The 19,375-nt window shown below is 52.7% G+C and overlaps 9 protein-coding genes across 9 annotated transcripts; 6 read left to right on the top strand and 3 right to left on the bottom strand.

Moving 5' to 3' along the window:
* Positions 1-42: 42 nt before the first annotated feature.
* DSM5745_08649 (uncharacterized protein) lies at positions 43-1,351 on the bottom strand (the record flags this gene model as incomplete). Its single annotated transcript, XM_026750665.1, has 6 exons — positions 43-212; positions 285-650; positions 697-746; positions 802-822; positions 876-1,091; positions 1,143-1,351. The coding sequence occupies 6 exons, from the start codon at positions 1,349-1,351 to the stop codon at positions 43-45; spliced, it is 1,032 nt and encodes a 343-aa protein (XP_026600678.1).
* A 301-nt stretch (positions 1,352-1,652) lies between these two features.
* DSM5745_08648 (uncharacterized protein) lies at positions 1,653-2,933 on the top strand (the record flags this gene model as incomplete). Its single annotated transcript, XM_026750664.1, has 2 exons — positions 1,653-1,703; positions 1,752-2,933. 2 exons carry the CDS (start codon positions 1,653-1,655, stop codon positions 2,931-2,933), a joined length of 1,233 nt encoding a protein of 410 aa, XP_026600677.1.
* Positions 2,934-2,968: 35 nt separating this feature from the next.
* Positions 2,969-4,984, bottom strand: DSM5745_08647 (Zn(II)2Cys6 transcription factor; the record flags this gene model as incomplete). Its single annotated transcript, XM_026750663.1, has 4 exons — positions 2,969-3,705; positions 3,754-4,578; positions 4,641-4,861; positions 4,914-4,984. The coding sequence occupies 4 exons, from the start codon at positions 4,982-4,984 to the stop codon at positions 2,969-2,971; spliced, it is 1,854 nt and encodes a 617-aa protein (XP_026600676.1).
* A 1,528-nt stretch (positions 4,985-6,512) lies between these two features.
* On the top strand, positions 6,513-7,053 carry DSM5745_08646 (uncharacterized protein; the record flags this gene model as incomplete). Its single annotated transcript, XM_026750662.1, has 4 exons — positions 6,513-6,587; positions 6,661-6,749; positions 6,823-6,879; positions 6,945-7,053. The coding sequence occupies 4 exons, from the start codon at positions 6,513-6,515 to the stop codon at positions 7,051-7,053; spliced, it is 330 nt and encodes a 109-aa protein (XP_026600675.1).
* A 1,189-nt stretch (positions 7,054-8,242) lies between these two features.
* Positions 8,243-8,726, top strand: DSM5745_08645 (uncharacterized protein; the record flags this gene model as incomplete). The annotated part of the gene is made up of 3 exons (XM_026750661.1): positions 8,243-8,370; positions 8,446-8,499; positions 8,612-8,726. 3 exons carry the CDS (start codon positions 8,243-8,245, stop codon positions 8,724-8,726), a joined length of 297 nt encoding a protein of 98 aa, XP_026600674.1.
* Positions 8,727-11,429: 2,703 nt separating this feature from the next.
* DSM5745_08644 (uncharacterized protein) lies at positions 11,430-12,229 on the top strand (the record flags this gene model as incomplete). Its single annotated transcript, XM_026750660.1, has 2 exons — positions 11,430-11,461; positions 11,515-12,229. The coding sequence occupies 2 exons, from the start codon at positions 11,430-11,432 to the stop codon at positions 12,227-12,229; spliced, it is 747 nt and encodes a 248-aa protein (XP_026600673.1).
* A 140-nt stretch (positions 12,230-12,369) lies between these two features.
* On the top strand, positions 12,370-13,242 carry DSM5745_08643 (BTB/POZ domain-containing protein; the record flags this gene model as incomplete). Its single annotated transcript, XM_026750659.1, has 2 exons — positions 12,370-12,401; positions 12,450-13,242. The coding sequence occupies 2 exons, from the start codon at positions 12,370-12,372 to the stop codon at positions 13,240-13,242; spliced, it is 825 nt and encodes a 274-aa protein (XP_026600672.1).
* Positions 13,243-13,842: 600 nt separating this feature from the next.
* DSM5745_08642 (uncharacterized protein) lies at positions 13,843-15,441 on the top strand (the record flags this gene model as incomplete). Its single annotated transcript, XM_026750658.1, has 2 exons — positions 13,843-14,479; positions 14,540-15,441. The coding sequence occupies 2 exons, from the start codon at positions 13,843-13,845 to the stop codon at positions 15,439-15,441; spliced, it is 1,539 nt and encodes a 512-aa protein (XP_026600671.1).
* A 345-nt stretch (positions 15,442-15,786) lies between these two features.
* Positions 15,787-18,783, bottom strand: DSM5745_08641 (uncharacterized protein; the record flags this gene model as incomplete). The annotated part of the gene is made up of 3 exons (XM_026750657.1): positions 15,787-16,479; positions 16,527-16,789; positions 17,307-18,783. The coding sequence occupies 3 exons, from the start codon at positions 18,781-18,783 to the stop codon at positions 15,787-15,789; spliced, it is 2,433 nt and encodes an 810-aa protein (XP_026600670.1).
* Positions 18,784-19,375: the final 592 nt, after the last annotated feature.

Genomic DNA, 19,375 nt, shown 5'->3' with positions numbered 1-19,375 from the left:
GGTTGCCGTAGATTCGATCACGCCCCTAGCTAATCCAGGCTTTTAAGCTTTCTGCTCAATGTACGGAATCCCCGTCAACTTGAACGTCCGCTCTGTCAGAATAGGCTCTTCGATCGGTCTTTCGCGAGCCTTGGGGCAAGGCTTCCCGTCCCTCATGGCAAGGTTCGTACCAACATGCACAGCGTTCGGCCAGTGCGTAGTGCCGAGGCGGTCTATGTCAAACTCATTAGCAACAACGTCTATGATCCAACCCAACGGACACCACAACAAAACGAAGTGCATACCCTCAAAAGCCTTCTTCTTCCTGACCAAATCCTCCTGACTCGCCTCCACAACCGGCATGAAGCACGTATAGACCGCGAGGCGATCGTTCTTCCCAGACGGCGGGAGGTTATAGTGCGGCACGCGGCTGTCCCAGATAATCAGGTCGCCTGGCTCCGCGCATACCTTCACCCAATCGAGTCCGTGGTCCGCGAGCCACTTCATTCCGTTATCTGTGAAGCCGAACCATTCCGGTGTCCAGGCGGGGATGCGCGGCTCATCGGCCATCTCGCGGTGGAACTGTTCGGAGATCTTGTGTCCACCTGGACAGACGATGAGACCACCGTCGTTCGGGCCGCAGGGGTTTAGGTTCACGAGACCTTGGAGGCCTAGGAGGTTGTTAGCGGGATAAGCGGAAATGGAGATTGGACGTACAGCGGAAACCGGGCTTTGCGGGGTCTTGATCTTGATGCGGCCATGGTTTGCTGTGGCTCGTTAGCAACCTATTCTCAACCAGTTCATCTCTGGCAGGTTACATACTTCTCAGGCATGTCCTTCCGGCTGCAGTTCAAACATGTCAGCTTACTCCACCATCACGAGCCAGAGGAGCATACTTCGCAAACTGAACATTAACCACGTCAAAAGATACAATCAAGTCGTCGTCGTCATAGACCTTAGCAAAGGTATCGACGACGCCCGGCTCGCCGCGAATATCCCAAACCCACTTCTCGTGAGTGACTCCGTACGCCAGGATCATGCCCTTCTCGTTGATGACGGGAAGTTTTGAGGGTTTCACCGTTGAGGGATCGGTGCGGTCGTAGCCGAGGTCGCTATCGCAAAGTCAGCGTCAGAGCGAGAGAGGGTATCAAAGGTCAACATACAAACCCTCCAGATAGCTATAGAACTCATCGGCGTACTTGGTCGCGCGGTCTAGCGGGATCGCACCCTTGATGACGGCGTATCCGTCCCTGTTGAGCGCATCGCGGAAGTCACCATAGTTGGTTGGTGCCCCGTCAAGGGCCATGCGCCCTTTCCGTTGAGTTCCTGTTACGGTCATGGCGGTGCCATACTCGGTGGTGGTAGTGGACATGGCGGTCTTTCTTGCGGTCGAAGTGACGTGAATGTGGATGGGGATATACACGGTTCAGTCAATTCAGGCATTTTATCTCCGGTCTGTGCTTTACCACTGACCTACGCTCCGTGAGGCCTGCCATGCTCGGTGCGTTCGGTGCTCAGACCCTCGGTGCTCGGCGGGGTTCGGGGGCCACCGAGCTTGTGGGCAATTGCGGGGGGCATTCACCTCCACTTTCGGCTCCACCTTGGCTGTTGTCTATTCCGAACGTTGACATAATGCACACGGCTCGCTACTGTGGAGAGTAGGCAAATGAAGAATGGGTTTCAGAATCATTATCGTCGGTGGCGGCATTGCTGGCCTCGCAGCGGTAAGAATCTCTCTCAGGCCGCCGAAGAGAAACTAAAGTAGAGTGCAGGCCATCGCGCTTCGACAGGACAATAGGGAGATTATTATTCTCGAGCAGTCGCCTATCAGCCAAGAGATTGGTGCCACCATCTCTCTCCAGCCGAATGCGTCAAAGATAGTCGAAGGGCAATGGGGTCTCGCAGCAACATTGAAAGAGCGCGGGGCCATGGTGGATGAGGCGTTCGAAGTGTACAATCTCGATGGCGAGATGCAGATGCGGATTCCACTCGTAACAAAGGACAAGTATGGTGCCGAGAGGATGATGTACCACCGTGCGGATCTGCATGAGGCGCTGAAGCACCGGGCGACATCTCCGACATTTCCTGGTCAAGCGGCCGTGCTTCGCACCTCAAGTAGGGTTGCCAGCTGTGATTGTGAAACGGGTACTGTCGAACTTGCCAGCGGAGAAGTGCTCTCTGCAGATCTGATTATCGGCGCAGACGGAATAAAAAGCGCGGTCAGGGGATGTGTTCTTGGAGGAGAGGTCAATGCCCGGCCAACGGGGCTGTCGGCGTACAGAATGATGATCCCCGCGGACGAATTGCAACAACAATCCGAGTTTGCGAAGGTTATCAATCCACGCAAAGGCTGCACTACTATGGTCATCGGCCAGGATAGAAGGTTAATCATGGGGCCAGCAAGGAACGGCACGATCTACAGCATTGTCGCCCTGGTGCCGGACGAGAGCATGAACGAGGATTCAAGAATCACCAGCTGGACGACAAAAGGCGACCATGAGAAGATGATGAAGACGTTTGCAGACTTTCCAGACTGGGCTCAAAAGCCACTCCAGCTAGCGAAAGGATCAGCCTTAGGGCTTTGGCAGCTTCGCGACTTAGACCCCTTGCCGACATGGTATCGTGGCCGTGCTATCCTGATCGGCGACGCCGCCCATGCGATGTTGCCGACTCAAGGTCAAGGCGCCAGCCAGGCCATCGAAGATGCGGAAGCACTTGGCGCTTTCTTTCATGAGTTTGAGAGAACAACGCCGGTCAACTCTTTAGGAGCTGTGGCACAGGTGAACGACGCTGTTTTCCGTTGTCGATATGACAGGGCGACGACGATTCAGCTATATAGTCGTCAGGCGGCTAAACCTGCCACCGAGCCCGGCAATCGCAAGGTCAATATGAACCCCGCCGAGTTCATGGATTATAACTGCTCTTATAATGGCGCGCGGGATTGGTGCAAGTGACAAGAGGTCATTTCCGTATAGAGTACTCCATGTCCTCATGTTAAAATTCCGAGACCGTCTCTTCGGTCGATTCCACTGTATGGCATCCCCCATCCTTCACAAAGATCCTGTATTCGGTAGTCGGTAAAGAGACCCAAGTCTTCGGCCATTGTACGTAATAGATTGAGCAACTCTTTTTGTTCTTGCTCATCTATCAGGCACCGCCCGGCGATATAAAGCGGCTGCAGCATATACTTCTGAAATCTTTCGCTTGGGATCGCGTGCATTATTGCGATGATCTCCACAGAATGTTTCCGGACTTCTTGGCGCAAGTCGTCGTATGAGCCAATGTCCTTATGGGCGTTTGGACTAAGGGCCACAAGCGGCTCGTTTAGTTGCTCCGTGAGTAGAATTGTACGCGACATGTGATACATAGCTAGGGTGATTGCGGAAATATCGCTCGCAAACCATGTCTCCCTCGCAAAAGAGCCGGGATTGGGGTTAAGCTCGGGGTCATCCGGTGGCCAGCTGGTGGGAACGTAGAAAGATGGGGGCACTGCTTTTTGCCAGCCGTCAAACTTCTCGCTGACCATAACCCACTGCGCAGCATCTCTGATGTCAGAATTGACCATCTGACACATTATTCGGATCAAAGCTCTGTATAGAAGTGTCTCCTGTTCCATGCCTCCTACCCCATCAATTACCAAATTTCCAAAACGATCGAGTGGCAGACCCATTCTGCACCAGAGCGCATTGTTTTCAGGGCCGATTCGAGTTTTGCGATGGGTCACAACTAGAAGAGATTGTCAGCTTAGGTAGTCCCCATATGGCATTGACGTACAGGCGTTCATTAGATCGTTGACCACGAAAAACCAGAACACCGCGTCCATTGATTCAGCCGGCTGTGGAAGGGTAGTACAGAGTTGGAAGCATGCTGATTCCGGGAGGTGAGGCCGAAGCAGACGAAACACGCCATCCAGATGCCCTGACCATGCCTGGATGGTGGCATTGACATCTTCGTACTGGCACAAAATGCAGGCCGCTATAATCTGAAGTGCGACATCGGCGTCGTCGGAATTGGTCTCCGGCCGGATGTTACTCAGACCATAGATATGATTCGGTGACATGGAGCTCGTGGACGCGTCTTTGCTGGAGATTTGTTGGGCGAGTAGCTGAATGGCCTTCTCATAATACTTGGCTCCATACCAGGTAAAGCCAAGCTTCGTGTCAATCAAGGCCTTCATCACCACTCTCTGCCTGTTCGTCCCCCGAACATGGGCTTCTGGCTGCCGCGTCTGGCCCAGTTGTTTTGCAGCCAACGCGCAGGCCGCATATCGTATTAGGGGATTCCGGTGCGCGAATATGACGGCGTTTCTGCTAAAGTAAGACTGGCTACCGCAGATATCCATCCATTTCCCGGGGCCTTCACAGAAGTGGCGGAAGAAAAAAGCGATCTCGCAGCGGTCTTGGTAACTCTCTTCAAAGTCGGCGGTCGGAACTCGGGAGCCGGCACTCGCTGTTGATAATAAATTGCTCTCTTGTTGAAAAGGCAAACCTGGGCTCGTCCATGTGCTCGTGGAGGGAGCACAATTGTTCTTGTTCGGTGGTGTTCTTGCAGCCTTACGAGCATTGGGCTGCTCTGTTTCCGCCGCCACCGGAAGCCTCTCTAGTGCGCCATTAGCTACTGTATAAGAAAGCGGTACTTGAGTAATGTTCAATGGAACGTACGTTGATGCAAAGGAGTATTTCCCGTCGATTCTCTACCAGAGACGTTCTCCCCAGCAGGCGCAGCTTGGGTTTTTGACTTCGGCGGGGTCTGGGCCAGGAAAGTGTACGAATGCGGCTTGAACAAGCTGTCAACCATACGACAGACCCGGCCAGCCTTGAGACACTGCCCACATTCGGGCCTCTGTTCATCGCACTTGATCTTGCGGCTCCGGCACTCCGGACTACGAGGTAGCAGCTGTCAGCGATTGTACCTCGGAAGTGCTGGCGACTAACCATCCTTTCCGAGATCGCGACTCGCGCTTTATCCGGGGACCCTTGGTATCCGCAGGCTGAATGGCAGTCATTGACTTGACCTGTGTCGTATGATTGCATTGTCAGAGAGACGAAGAAGAGAAATGGCAGAGGTGCGCGGGCGAGGAAAGTCCGCTCGGCTAATTTGCTCCATTGGGTCGTCGGCTCTTTTGCTTCATTCGGAACCACTGCTCCTGTTCAGGACTCTTTTTGCGACTCATTGTTGCAATCATTGTTTGGTCTGCCATCAAAGAAGAGAATTCTATTGCATCTTGCCTCTTGCCTTTTGCTGCAACCATGTAGCAAGGGTCTTAGCGTTGTGAGTTGTAGTGCTCAATGCCCTATGCCTTGATTATATATATTGTTGATAGCACCAACCTGACGTACAAGGAAAAGTCGTCTGTTAAACAACAACATCGTTTTGAGAGATTCATTCGGAGACTCTCTACCAATAATCCGCAAACAAGGCTTTTTAGAAAGCCTGCTCATGTTTCTGCTGCAAAACGCGCGTGGGGTTGTCTTGTTCATTGCCCGTGTTTGGTCCAACAAACAACATCTTCATCTCGCCGACGGACTCTTTCCCGGGCCATGACGGTGCAATACGCGAGCTGTGTCCCTGCCTTCCGATAAGCCTTCAGCCCTATTCCCTAGGCTACCACCAAGCGGCTGCCAGGTCATATTCTGGAACAATCCGCGCCATGCATCGCGCCAACTCACAATACCCTCGCTATACCTTGGGAAGTCTGCAAAGGAGGGTGACATTTTATGCGATTATGTGTGGGGTATCAGTGCCAAATTGCCCAAATTAACAAGTCAATTAGTCTGTACGCTCCTCGAGTCAGTATCCGACAAGGAGCCAGGGGAAGTGCCAGACACAGCCGGCATCATTTACTGACGACCAATTGCAGAATCCCTGACTGTACGAGGGAGGGCCGCTGCGGCAACATCTACTCATCGGTCGGCCAGTTCTACTATAATTATCACGGGATTGCATGTGGGATAGAGACACTTGCCAAGTAGTTCAGGATTGTCCATGGAAAACCAACCAGGCATCAAGCCATCATCTTGCGAGAACAGCTCCCCTAAGGGAATTGGCAAAACTTCTACCAAACTAGCCAAATCCCAACCGGAGCGCCCTTTTCTTCAATTATCATTGGCCATTCTCCCAGCCCTGAGTCTCTCGTTTCTTCTTTGCTTTTCTCCAGGCGGGGTATCCAAGGCAACGAGCACGCCGAGCGTCTCACCAAATTTTGGATTGCTCACTGACACAGTGGCCCTCGATAAACCTCTTTCGACCGTTCCAAGCCCTGGAGCATGCAATGACAATCCCTGGTGATCACACTGATCCGAATGACAAATGTTGCGCAATGGAAGATGGCGGATCATCACCGACCTATGAGAAAATCTCCAGCCACATCACTAGTTTCCTGCATCATGCAGGTTCTCTTCACACTTCACGGGGTTACGCACTGCCTTGAGATTGCGGTCAGCATGGTATAACATGTCAATCAGCGCCGTCTGATGGAGTCTTTCTCTTAACCAAAACTGTCCCCATTGAACATCACAAGCCCCGTTGCCAAAATGAACTTCATCGCGTCTTTTTTCTCCGCTGTGGCCTTGGCTAGTCTGGCTGCTGCTGTCCCCCAGACAGACCCAGTATGTTCAAGGCCATAGATCTCACGTTCATCACCATCTTGTGTCCTTGTGCTGGCGTCTTTATGTGCTCTAGGCTCCCCAGGTGACCATTTACGATAGTGTGAACTACGAAGGCGAGAGCCTCAGCTTCTCGCCGGACGACTCCCGCCAGACTCTCTTCCCGTATGTTTTCTTTTCCGCCGCAACTGCTTTTCCTCACTCATCGATGCGACACTAACGATGGCGTACCAACCAGCTGGATCGAGTCTGTTCTGATCCCTGAGGGGGAGGACATCTACTGCCAGCTCTTCAAGTATGTCTACACTGCTTACCGACCCCAGTAGCTACTTTTGAATGGACAATACTAACCGTCTACAGCAACACCGAGTTCACTTGTGGAGGAGGCCAGGTCATTATCTCCTCGCTTCCCGATGTGGACGATGAGGACGAGGTCTACCCTGGTATTGTCTGCGGAATACTGTCGTAAAGGCTGTATACGCTATTGTAGTTAGTGCCGCACACAGTCCACGGGTGCATTATTGCTTCCACAGGCCTGGCCAGGGTTCATGTCAATGCCATTGATACTTTCGTCGCCCGTTGAACAGTAAGGGATACCTATAGTTCCAGTTCAAGCAATTCCTTTCGCGTTCATGGTCTTGTCGATTTGGCGTCGCCACTATAACCCCTCTCCAAGAGAGGGGTGTGGGATTCAGCATAATCACTGAGGACGTCATTGTACGCCTGTTAGAGGAAGTGACGAGGCTTGCGTCGCGGCTATGCTCGGTATAAGGGATTTGGCGGTTTTCGAACTTCACAGCCGGCCTGTCACGTAGCTACCTCCCCAACTTGGCTAGGTGAGACAGGACCCGTCTCTTCAACCTTTGCGCTTACTGCGGAGTAATCTGATCGGCACTACTACAGTGCTGCAGGTGACAGTACGCCACCCAGGCGTTAGTATGAAGGAGAACTTTTCCTTCGGCGGTTTGAGGAATTAAATTAAACAGCGTAGGTTCAGCATTATCACATATGCATCTATACCAACATGCCAACAGCACAGAACTCGACCTGAGCCCGAAGTATCCACTGCCCTACAAGCTCGAGCAAATGGTATGCCTTGACGCTTCCCATTTGGAAAATCAGCGTCGAGAAAGGTAAGCAGGTCGGCGCAATTCATCGTCAGACGACGACGTCTAGTGAGCAAAGACAGCTTCTCACATCCCTTCCAGTCCCGCAAGTATCTAGTGGAAACTAGGCGATCATGCCAGATCAGACGCCTCAACCACAACATCCAGCAAGCGGAATTGAAAGGATCAGTCCAGGCAAAGCCATCAAAGCTTACGCGATGACGAAACAGCAATGCAAGTTACAAGGACGGAGTTATACATAGCCCGAACCGAAACGCCAGTCTGGACATCTACCCAACCTAGCCCTACCTCCATGCCTGCTGGAAAGGCTTAAATACCGTCCTGAACCCGGACCACTTCACTGAAAATCAAGCACCATCCTTCCATCTTCACCCCTACCTCAAAAGCCGATCCAACCCTCATAGTTGATACCCGTCGATATGAAGTTCCTCGCATCCTTGTCCTTCCTCGCCGCCATGGCCTCCATCGCAGCTGCCAGTCCTACCCCCCAAGACTCCCCTGAGGCCACGGCAAGCCCCGCCCTCTCATGATATGAAAACATCTAAATACGGATCGCCTGCTGACAACTCTCAGATCACAATCTACTCGGAGCCCGGTTACAGCGGCACCAGCGTACACTTTAGCAACGACGCCACGTGCCACACCCTCCCTGGCTATGCGTAAGCTGCCCCCTCGCTCCTTACCTCCCGTCTTCTAGGGTAAGGATCGAACTTGACAACTAACAATTTCCACAGGCCCATCTACTCCGTCGAAATGTCGGGCTCTGTTCAAGCTTGCATGCTGTTCTAGTATGTTTTCATTGTTCTCCGGGCTCAAGGTTGGATTGGCACGAGGGTAACACTAACGGCTCCATGGCACAGTGATGAAGAATGCTTGATCCAAGCTCTTGCTCTCTTGCAGTCTAACTCTGAGCTATCCGGAAGCCATCGCTCAATTCGGTGCCGATAAGATCTTTGCACCGTTGACGATTATCCCCCTCCCCACATTTTTTGGTGTCGTCTGGAGAGCGGGTTGAGGGGTTGAGAGGGCTGGGCTGGAGAAGCCGATATCCAGGCGGCGCGACATGGGAGTTGTGGGGACACGGTAAGATGCTCAAAGACCATGGACTTTGAAGTGGAGGATTATATGCGTTGTAGCTCAGACTGTCTGTGACATCTTTACAATTTAAGAAAGTGGACTGTTCTTTCACTGGCGAGAGAATCAGACCCTTTCGAATGGTTCCTTTTGTAGCAACGGTAACCTGTATGTTTAATGCTGGACATTGTTAAAAAACCTGGCAAAGTCCTTATTCCTCTCCGTCAATTTATGGACGGTGGTGCCACCAGCCATGCAAGCTTTTGTTGACAGCCTCATACATAGGGCTGGCCAAGCCAGAGCCAAGCTATAGCGAATCTTTCGCATTGCGAATTCAGATATTCCAGCTCGTGATTGTTCCGGTCTCCTACGTTTCTAGGGCACTGATGTAATATTTCCGGTCCGTGCGTCTGACTGCCTGGCGCCATTCCTTCTCGTGTTCTTGAAGCGGCAGCGCGGGGCCAGAGTATCGTGACATATGCCTTTTCTCAGGCCCATACAAACTTGCGACGCTTTCTTCAGCAGCCTCCAAATTGACCGGTTTAGGCTTTCAACTGCGAATCATCATTCCAGGTTTGGAAAGAAATGGGCCGCAACGAAATTGTTTATCTTATATAAACTATCTTGCTTGTGCCGCCTTAATGGCCTTGTACCCAGGATACTGGCCCGGAGTCTGACAGGATCCAGGTTCGCCTTGTGAGGGCGGTAATAATACGCGACCGGGTCTTCGCCGATTCGAATTAATTCAAAGCCGAGGTCCAGTTGACCTATATTGGGAACAGTGCGTGAGGATTATTGGCTCCTGGCCTGCATTGACCGGGGCCTGGGTGAGACTTGGGACTGGAGTACGCCAGCCTTTGCCTAGCCTTGCGTAGGATAGGCTTCGTCGGCGGCATTTGCCCTTCCTCCCTCCACCTATTTCAGCTTGGGAAAAGACCCTGTCAGACTCAGCACCGATACTCAATTGAATCTCAAGAATATAAATGGGTTGCATTCCCATCATACCCAGAACCTGCACCCTTCGACTTGTGTCCAAACTATACTTTCTCCCACCACCAAGATGAAAGTCTTCACACCCCTAGCGTTCATCACAGCCCTGCTGTCTCTGACCGTCGATGCTCAGAGCCCCGACCCCGCCGAGGTAAGTACCGTGCTGTCACAGATGCCTTCAATAGAGATGTCATGCCCAGTTCGTACTCATCATGTGTCTTCTTCGACTAGGTCACCATCTACCAGGATGCAGGGTACGGCGGAACCAGCGTCACTTTCACCGCCGACGACGGATGCCACTTCCTACCGGGGAACGTGTAAGTTATATATGGCAATCCAGGGATTTCAACCATATCACTGACATTGACCTCTCGCCTTTCCAGCGCGTTCCGCTCTGTCGAGATAGTAGGCTCGATCCAGGCGTGTGTGCTATTCTCGTGAGTAGAGTATTCTCCATGGCTTCCATCACCATGACTAACCGCTGCGTTTATTTGCAGTCGAACGGGCAACTGCGCCGCCGTTCCTCTTCGGGTTATCAGCCAGTCGGAGGATGATGTCGGTCCACGCGCTTACTCGATCCGGTGCCAATAGTACCCTACCCTATTCCACGTATGTACCATAGTGTACGATCGGACTTGGAACCAAGCTGTTATGGAAGCCGTGTTCTGCCGGAGCCTGAGGACCATAATCGGCATCCTTCTCAAAGCGGGTTTTCTCCATCCATTGCTGTTCATCGGCTCTTGAATATGTCCTGAGACCTGACCATTCATGCACATACCATATCCCATGTTCCCTTTACGCCTACCATAACGTACCAAGGAGTATGGCCGCTGGGATTCCGGCAGTGTAGTCATGCAACAAGGGCAGACGTGCCCCTGAGTCCGTTTGTGTGATCTTCGTAGTTCGCATCAAGCGCTCTGTTCAGGCCTGCATGCCGTAAAGGAATGTTGATTTCTGGCCTCGGGAGTCCTCTGCTTATGGCCAATCTCGCAATATGGCGGAACAGCGTGTCTCTCGTTAGGAGTACTCCCTGACGCGTCGCACCATGATAACGCGAGGTAGAAAAAAAGCCAATGGTCTCCACGATCGTCACGAGGATCTCAGCACGTCGGGCGCAGTATCTCCTCGGCTCAGACGCAAGACTGGAGGGATAACTGGAGGGATGTATGCAGTCAGCAAGGATGGTTGCATTCGGGCGGGAGGGGAGAGGGGAGGGAGCCGGGCGAAGGCTGAGGCTGACTTCATCGTGCGCTCTACCTGGTGCGGCGACGCTCTTTGACGACGTTATTTGGACAGGTACAGCGGGATGTTCAAACCAAAAGGCCTGCATGGCTATCGAGTTTGGCTTTTCGAATTCCAAAATCAGCAACGTCAGTATTTGCCTTTGCGGACGTCGCTACCGCGTGCGAAACTTTCAAGGATGTAATGCGGCCTCTTCACCCTGTAGTATCGATGAAGTTTCACTGTTCATATTGAAGACGCGTCTGTAGAGAGCTGGATATTAAAGAAGTGCCTGGCATCAGGCGCCTGGACAGAGGGGGAGGACAGCCCGCGCTAAACCCGATTTGGTGCTTTGTACATTTCCCCGGGTCCCTCAACACAATCACCAACACTCTTCTCTCCTCCTTCATAACCACCACAGCAGGCAAGAATCATGTCGGAACCGGCTGCGGTGCCTTATTCCAGGTATACTGAACAACCAATGGGTGTCTAGGCCGGCAATGCTAACATAATCCCAGCTTTCTCGAGTCAGAAACCGTTGTCCTCAAAGCAAGCGAATCCGGCCGACACTTGCGCATCCACCGGGGACTCTTGAATCTGAAGGGTGGGCATATACTACACGCCTTTGAGGCAGCATTAGGGGGAGAAAAGTGCGAAATCTGTGTGTTCCAGACAACGTCTGAGAGCACCTTGGTTCGGTTTATCGAATGGGCCTACACCGGTGACTACCCAGCGAAAATTAGTCCTCGACGCGCTGGCCCCAGGGCTCCTCAACAAGACTGTGACGAGTCGAAAGAGCCTTGTGTCCACATTCAGCAACTCGCAATGATCATCGATCCCGATACCGACGAGAGCTTGGCGAATCACTCACTGCTCGCCCACGTCCATCTCTACATCTTCGCCAGGGCCTACGCAATTCCAGGGCTACGGCGACTTGCACTGGAGAAAGCCATGGCTACACTCAGGGACCTAGACCAGCCAATTACCCTCAGGGACCGACTAGCTGTTATGGCCGCGTTGCATGCGTCATCAACGAAGCTTCTTCGGAACGATCCGTTTCTTGAGTGGATCGCACAGTACGCCGCGTATAATATTGAACATCTTCGCGCCTTGGGCGCTTTTGAATTGTTGTTGGTGAAAAGACCTCAGTTGGGTGCAAGCATCTTCTGGAAGATCTTAGCTGGAGGTCAGGCACCTTGGCAGGGAGTGCCGTCAACGGATGGTTCTGCGTAAGACGAATGTTGCACAGCAACCACTGTTGCCGGACACTCCCCGCAGTGGGGCGTTCGAAAAAAGATTCGCCGTTTGCCAGGAACACTTCCACCTCACAACATCATCCATTCCTCTCTTCTTCAACCCTTCTCATCGCCAACATGTCCAAAGAGCACACTCTGCCATTCTTCAGGTAAGATCATCGCTCTTCAATCACTTTTTCTATGCTTACTGGCCGCAGCTTTCTCGACTCCGAGACCGTCTCTCTCAAAGCCACAGAGTCAGGTCGCCCATTCCAGATCCACCGTAGCCTGCTCGCTTCAAAGTCCAAGACTATTGCATCAGCATTTGATCGGGGCTTTGAGGAGTCCAAGAAGAAAGTCTATACCTTTCAGGATACGTCCGAAGGAACCCTTGCCCGGTTCATCGAATGGGCCTACACGGGCGACTACCCCACCATCCTCAAAGCCACCCACGCGAATGAACCGACGATCCTGAAAGCAGAGCCTAGCCCCAACGGAACAAAAACAGATGGCGAGACTGAGAAGACCAAGTCTGACTCGCCGGATAATCTTGACATCAACCTGATCTCCCTCTCCGCGCCCGAAACAGACCTCACGCACGAGAATCACCCGCTCCTCGCACACATCCGCCTCTACGTTTTCTGTAGCATCTACATTATCCCTGACTTGCGAGACCTCGCATTCACTCGTGTAACGACAGCCTTCAAGGATCTTAACCAGCCGACTACTTTGGACACCCAGCTCGCCGTCATCGCTGCCCTGCGCATCTCGTTCCACAACCTGCTAGCGAACGACCGCTTGCTGGACTGGCTCGCTCACTACGCCGCGTACTGTTTGGGTCAGCTGCGCGTGCAGCGCGACTTTCACGATTTGCTCCAGGAAGCGCCTGTTTTAGGGTCTAGAATGGTGCTGTCGTTGTCTGCTCCTGGTACCCCTCCTTGGCAGGTGGCGCCGCCCAAGTACAATTTCCCGGCTTATGTGCCTGATTCGACGTACTCGGAGGAGGTGTGATCATTTAACATAGGGATTTCTTTAACGCCTTAGAGGCCTCACCAAGAGCGGTACTCGGATAGACTCAGCGCACTAGTGACGAGATTAATCAAAGGCTTGGAGTACCCCAGACCCTTGCACCCTGGATTGTCTAGCGATTAATCAGGACCAATTGGACCTATTTCCCACGAAGCTGCTCTTACCTTCCCCAATTACTAGCAGTAGGCACCCCTTCTCATCATTCCCGAATTATCAGGTGGTCGGGTACCGGAATCGCGTTGAGGCTGGCATGCACCACCATCACAAGCTCAGCGTCGCCTCCCTAGTGCTTACACCACGATCCTTCCTTCTAGCCGTCTCCAACCACACAACGTATCCAATCTCTTGCCGGTTTATCCGAATCGTAGGGTCACATCGTCTGTTTCTTGGTCACTAATCAATCTTATCAGATCCTGGCATGCCCATTGCCATCCCCGGGCACCGATAATCGGACGTTTCCCTACAGCGTGCTTACCATAATGAACGACTAAAGGGTACTTATACCGCACAGTTCTCCCTGAACCCCGACTGTATCTGTGCGAGAGCCTCTGCAAACGCTCTGTATACACCCGTCTGATCAACATGGCACCGATACCGGCTTCCTCGCAAACCCCCGACACCATCACCCCAGCCCCCATTCCCGCTCACACCACAACCACCGATATCGAACTCAACCCCCTCCCCATCCAAAAGCCGCCTAGCAAAAAGGAAACCACCGCCGCCGACCCATTCCTCGTCACCTTCATCCTCCCAACCGACCCCCACAACCCAAAAGACTGGCCGACCGGGAAAAAATGGGCTGTCACCGACGTCCTCTCAGCCACGGGCTTCAACCGCATCATGGTCTCGACAATCATGGCGCCAGCCCTGCCTCTAATTTCATCAGAACTACACATGAACTCCACCGAATCCGCGATGGCGCTCTCGATTTACCTCCTCGCGACGGCGATCGGACCGCTACTAATTGGACCGCTCTCTGAAGTCTACGGACGCAAACCAATTTTGCATGCGAGTAACGTCTGGTTCCTTGTCTGGAACCTGGTATGTGGCTTTGCAAACACCAAGCAGGTTCTCATCGCCGCGAGGTTCCTGGCTGGTTTCGGGGCGTCAGCTATATACGCGCTGGCTAGTGGTGTTCTCGGCGATGTATGGCGCCCTGAGCAGCGGGGGAAGAGTCTGGGCGTCTATCTGCTTATCCCGTTACTTGGAAGCGCAGTTGGTTCGTCACCCCACTCCATCTCCCATACCACGAGCCCCAACTGATGCGATGCTTGTATAGGGCCAATAATCGGCGGCTTCATGGCCGGCCGCACAACCTGGCGCTGGATGTTCTGGTCAACCTCCATCTTCCAAGCCATCATGATCGCCGTATCCTTCAGCGTCTTCGACGAGACGCACGCGCCCACAATCCTCAGGAAACGTGCAAGGCAACTCCGTCGCGAACGGAACGACGGCCGGTATAAAACGCTCGAGGAGCGTCTGCACGACCAGCATCATCGCCAGTGCCGCGCATTCACCCGTCCCCTCCGTCTACTCCTCACCCACCCGATAATCCAAATCAACGCCCTGATTTCAGCCTTCGACTACGGCATCCTCTATATCGTCCTGTCCACTTTCTCCTCCCTCTGGACCGAACGGTACAATGTCTCCGTCGAACTAAGCGGACTCCACTACATCTCCATAGCCCTCGGCGAGATCCTAGGCTCGCAAGTAACAGCCTGGCTAATGGATCGGCACTACGCGCGCCACGCATCCACATCCACGTCTCCAACCCCCAACCCCGAGTCGCGCCTCCCGCTAACCCTCCTCGGCGCCCTCCTCGGCCCGCTCGGTCTCTTCTTCTACGGCTGGGCCGCCCAATATACACCCCACTGGTCCATCGTCGATCTCGGCATGCTCATCGCGTCCTTCGGGATGCAGAGCAACGGCATGCCGATGCAGGCGTATATCATCGAGACGTACCCGCAGCATATCAGTTCAGCGGCGGCGGCGGCACAGCTGCTACGGAGTCTGACGGCGTTTTGTTTCCCGCTTTTTGCGCCGAGGATGTATGCCGTTCTCGGGTTTGGGTGGGCGAATAGTACGCTTGCGTTTGCGGGGTTGGTGCTTGGTGTCCCGGCGCCGTTGGGGCTTTGGTGGGTTGGTGCGAGGTTGAGGGGGAGGATGGGGAGTAGTTATTGACCGCTTACTCCTGGCTGAGCGGTAGGTAAGGGGTTGGGGGAGATAGGACCTGTTCCTAGATAACTTGCGGTTCGGGGTCGACTGTAACAGCTGAGTATTTCTTGCCTTGGAAAATATTCGACTGCGAGTGTTTTGGTGATACATACTGAAATCAATAAACAGAACTTGATTATACAACTGGGGTTCTAGCAAATCTACTCCCTGATCAACATTCTAGCTGTGGAAATGCTCTAAAACTAGTAACAATGCAGTGGATGGCAAGGGACCCAGCCGGACGCAAAGATAATACCGTCTCTCAATAAGCCAACGGGAACCGTTCTCCCCTAAAAACCACCAATCTCCCTCTTAATTAAAATACCACATACTCCTATCAGCAACCGGTAAATTCGCAGGCAACTCGCCATTCTCAATCATCTCATCCCTCAAGTCCAGCAGCGGGAGATACGGATGCGGCCGTCCGGGCTCAAGGGTCCGATTCGCAACATATCCCTCCCAAACCGGCATGAACCGGGGCCGCAGGCACTTCTTGAAAATCGCATCGTCATACAATTCGTGAAGCATATTCGCCCAAAGCTCCATGAACCGGTCGTCGCGCTCATAGTCGCGGCATTCGAGCCAGATATACGACTCCGTGAAACTCACGGGGTTCAAGACTCTCATCGGGTATCGACGTGACCATGGCCCCGTCGGGCCGTTTGGTACTAAACCCCCGGCATTAGGAACCGTGCTGTCCGTCGAAAGCATGACGTCCATGTTCTGGTGCGGTGCGCCGCGCGGTATATCCGGCAGCCAGAAGAGCGTTTCCGATTTCCGGAGTAGGGTGACGGTGTACGTTTCGTCGCGCCAGGGGGCGTGAAAATGTGCCGATCCGACCACGTGGTAGCGACGCCGCTCGTCGACGGTGATGTGGTCTGCGTTTGGCATGCGTGCTTCGTCGAATTCCATGCAGGTTGGGTTTCTGCAGTGGGGATATCTTTCTGCGACGAGGGCCGCGACTGCCCAGGCGGTGGCGTCGTCCGGGATCACGAATTCTATGTCCTGAGACCAAAGTTAGGAATGGGTTTCGGATGGGTTGCAGGACGTACTGGGAATTTCATATCCCTTTGCAGGAGCGCGAGTGCTGTCCAGCCCCAGAGGATGCTTGGGACGTTCACCCGGTCCAGGATCAACGCGACATGTGCTGCTATAACTGCTGCTGGCTTCTCCATGCTCAATAATGATATATCAAATATTCTGTGGGCTACCCACGTATAGAGAAAGTGTTCGATTGTCAAGGGCTCGGAATTGGAGTTCTCACGTCCCTGGCCGACATAAACGGAAACAGCAATCGCGTCATTGTCCTTCGCGGCTGCTTCGACTCGTCAGTAGAACCTTGGGTACTGTGCCTGCACTTGAAGAATGGGTAGTAGAGATGCCTGGGCGCTTCCTTAAAAGTTCTCGCCTATGCTTCGTTGTTTCTCAGGGGCCATAGTGCCCACACCACATTGGCAGTAGCCGGGACGTTTGGGATATGTACAGGAACACTTGATGCTAGGAACTCAGAAATATTTGTTCATATTTCCGTTGAATGCTATGGCGCCGAAGGAACATTTCTTAATATTCCCTGCCGAGGTTCCACATTATGTAAATTAAGGACAAATCGAGCGGCTCGGCCGTGATGTAGATGTAAAAACAAAGAAAATCAAACTTGAAGACGCTTAAAAGCATGAGCGAGACAAGGGTTGTTTGGAAAGGTGTAACAAGAGACAGACAAGGCGTACCGACAGACCTGGTGAACAAGGGCAGTCTTGAAGTATCTGCTACAGTTGCACGCAAGCGAAGAGGTTTTCAGGTAACCATGCTGAATTTCGAGTTAGGAGCCATACATTGCGAAGGATGTAAGTCCGTTACATCCATCAAGGATTCAGCGAGGCGTCGGTAACACGCCTCTGGTATGAGTCCATCGCCGTACGTCTTTTCAAGGAAGGAATCATACATTGCAAACGATGTACGCCCGCCGCAAGAGCTACGTAGCAAACTACCAATACTCTCTGCTCCAGGTAGTAGAAAGTCAGGCCCCTGAGCTGCCGTAACTGGCTTCTCGCCCTTTGCAAATCGTCCATTGATCCTTAGACTATCCAAGAGTTTGTCGTCCGGGCACGCGTTGCGATAGATGTCCTCGATGACCTCCACCAGAGACAGGACGCACGGACACCAGGTAAACTCGTCAATGGTTAAGTCCTCTAGACCGTCCGGAATTGTTCCCCATAAATGGTTATTGAGGCGTGAGTCGGATTCACTCTCGTCGAGTTCGGTCTCGTTGAGTACGGGCTCGTTGAATTCGGTCCAACTGAGTAAGTTGTTTGCCCGGAGACGTAAGCTCTTCAGGCTCGTAAACTTCTCAAACGATCCTAGGAAAACGTTGTCTTCCGGCTGTGGGTCCCAACTGCATATCTCGTGGTAAATTGCAAGTTTTTCCAATGTTTCCTTGTGGATACAGAGCGAGCGATAGAGTGTTGGAAGGTTGAGCGGTTCGGCCGATGGAACGTGCTCGTACACAAAAGATTTGAGAGCTTTGCATGCGCGTATAAGGCCCGAGAATCCGCTCTGGCAAAAGCTAGACCTAATTGTGAAATGTGTGATATTGGAGTAGCCCGAAACTCTGATTTCCGGACCCTGGTTGAAGACATCGTAGCACGAAAGCTTGCGCATTGTCGGGATTTCGAAGAACGCCAAAACGAGATCTAGCGGGATGCCAGCTCCAAAGTGCAGGTGCTCACCCGGGTTGTCCGAGTCCATCATTGCAAATTCTCTCAGTCGTCGGAGGATCGGCAGTCTGTCGAACGGCTTTTTCTTATGGAGGACGCCATCCAGAACCATTTGTTGGTGGTGGTTTGTGTCGTCACCCCGACCTATATTGAGAACTTCCACGCTGGACAGAGTCGTCAACAGCAGCGCGCACCAGCCATCATGCTGTGCACCAGGCCCGTATTTGCCGTTCCCGCGCAGACGGTTCTCCCAATCCGACAGAGCTTCTTCAGTCAAGGTCACGCGTTTCAGAGCCTCCAGTATGAGCCTCCTTTTGTACCTGAAGTTGCGAAACGGGTTGTCACCACACTCTCCCATATCCAGTATGCGAACTGCTTCGGCATATTGGGGCTTTCGTAAGAGGAGGTGGACCAGGACGCTGATCCTCCATAGAGAATGGCTTGGAGGAACTGAGATGCAGGAAAATGCTACTGGCATTAACGTCTCATAGAGCTGCTTTGAGCAACGGGCTAGGTTAAGGCGGTCATCGCGGTTGCAGATGGACTCGGCAATCAGGATGAGGATCTCGTTGGGCAAGGAGGTGAACTCGGCCATGGCTTGTCCTAGACTGACGATTGTGTTAGTGAAAATAATGAGAACACTTTTTGTGAAGAGAAATGGTGTCAAAAAATCTTGTAAATGAGGAATCCGTACCAGGCTGGCGTAGTTCAGATCGTTTGGACAATGAGAGAGGCAGAAGGCGTTACTGCTAGGGGTAAGGGCGATGCTGCCGCTAGGGGAGGTCAGAAACTGGTGTAATACGCTTCCTGACCTCGGTGAATGGAGGCAATGGCGGTGAACCCGGTTAAAGGGATAAAAAGGATTGGGATGATGACGGTGAAAAGGTGGTGATGGAAGAGAGATGAAGTAACACTGATAAGGATGAAGCGCCAAGAACTCGTCGCCTGCGGCCTCCTCATAACCGACCTCATAAGCAGGGCAGGGCATTGTCGTTCGGAAATTATCCCTAGAATGTTACAGCTTATCAATTAGGAAGCCTGTCTCCTTATCATAGAGCAGTGTTGCCCAGAAAATATTCATTGACTATGCAATACGCAGCTAATAGCAGGAACCAGAAGGTAGTGTACAGACTGCTCTCGCGGAAACCCAGAATGTACTCGATCTCATCCGCCCATGAAATCCATAG

Source organism: Aspergillus mulundensis, assembly GCF_003369625.1.
Source record: "Aspergillus mulundensis strain DSM 5745 chromosome Unknown scaffold_10, whole genome shotgun sequence".
Lineage (NCBI taxonomy): Eukaryota > Fungi > Ascomycota > Eurotiomycetes > Eurotiales > Aspergillaceae > Aspergillus > Aspergillus mulundensis.
This window is presented reverse-complemented; position numbering and strand designations above follow the sequence as displayed.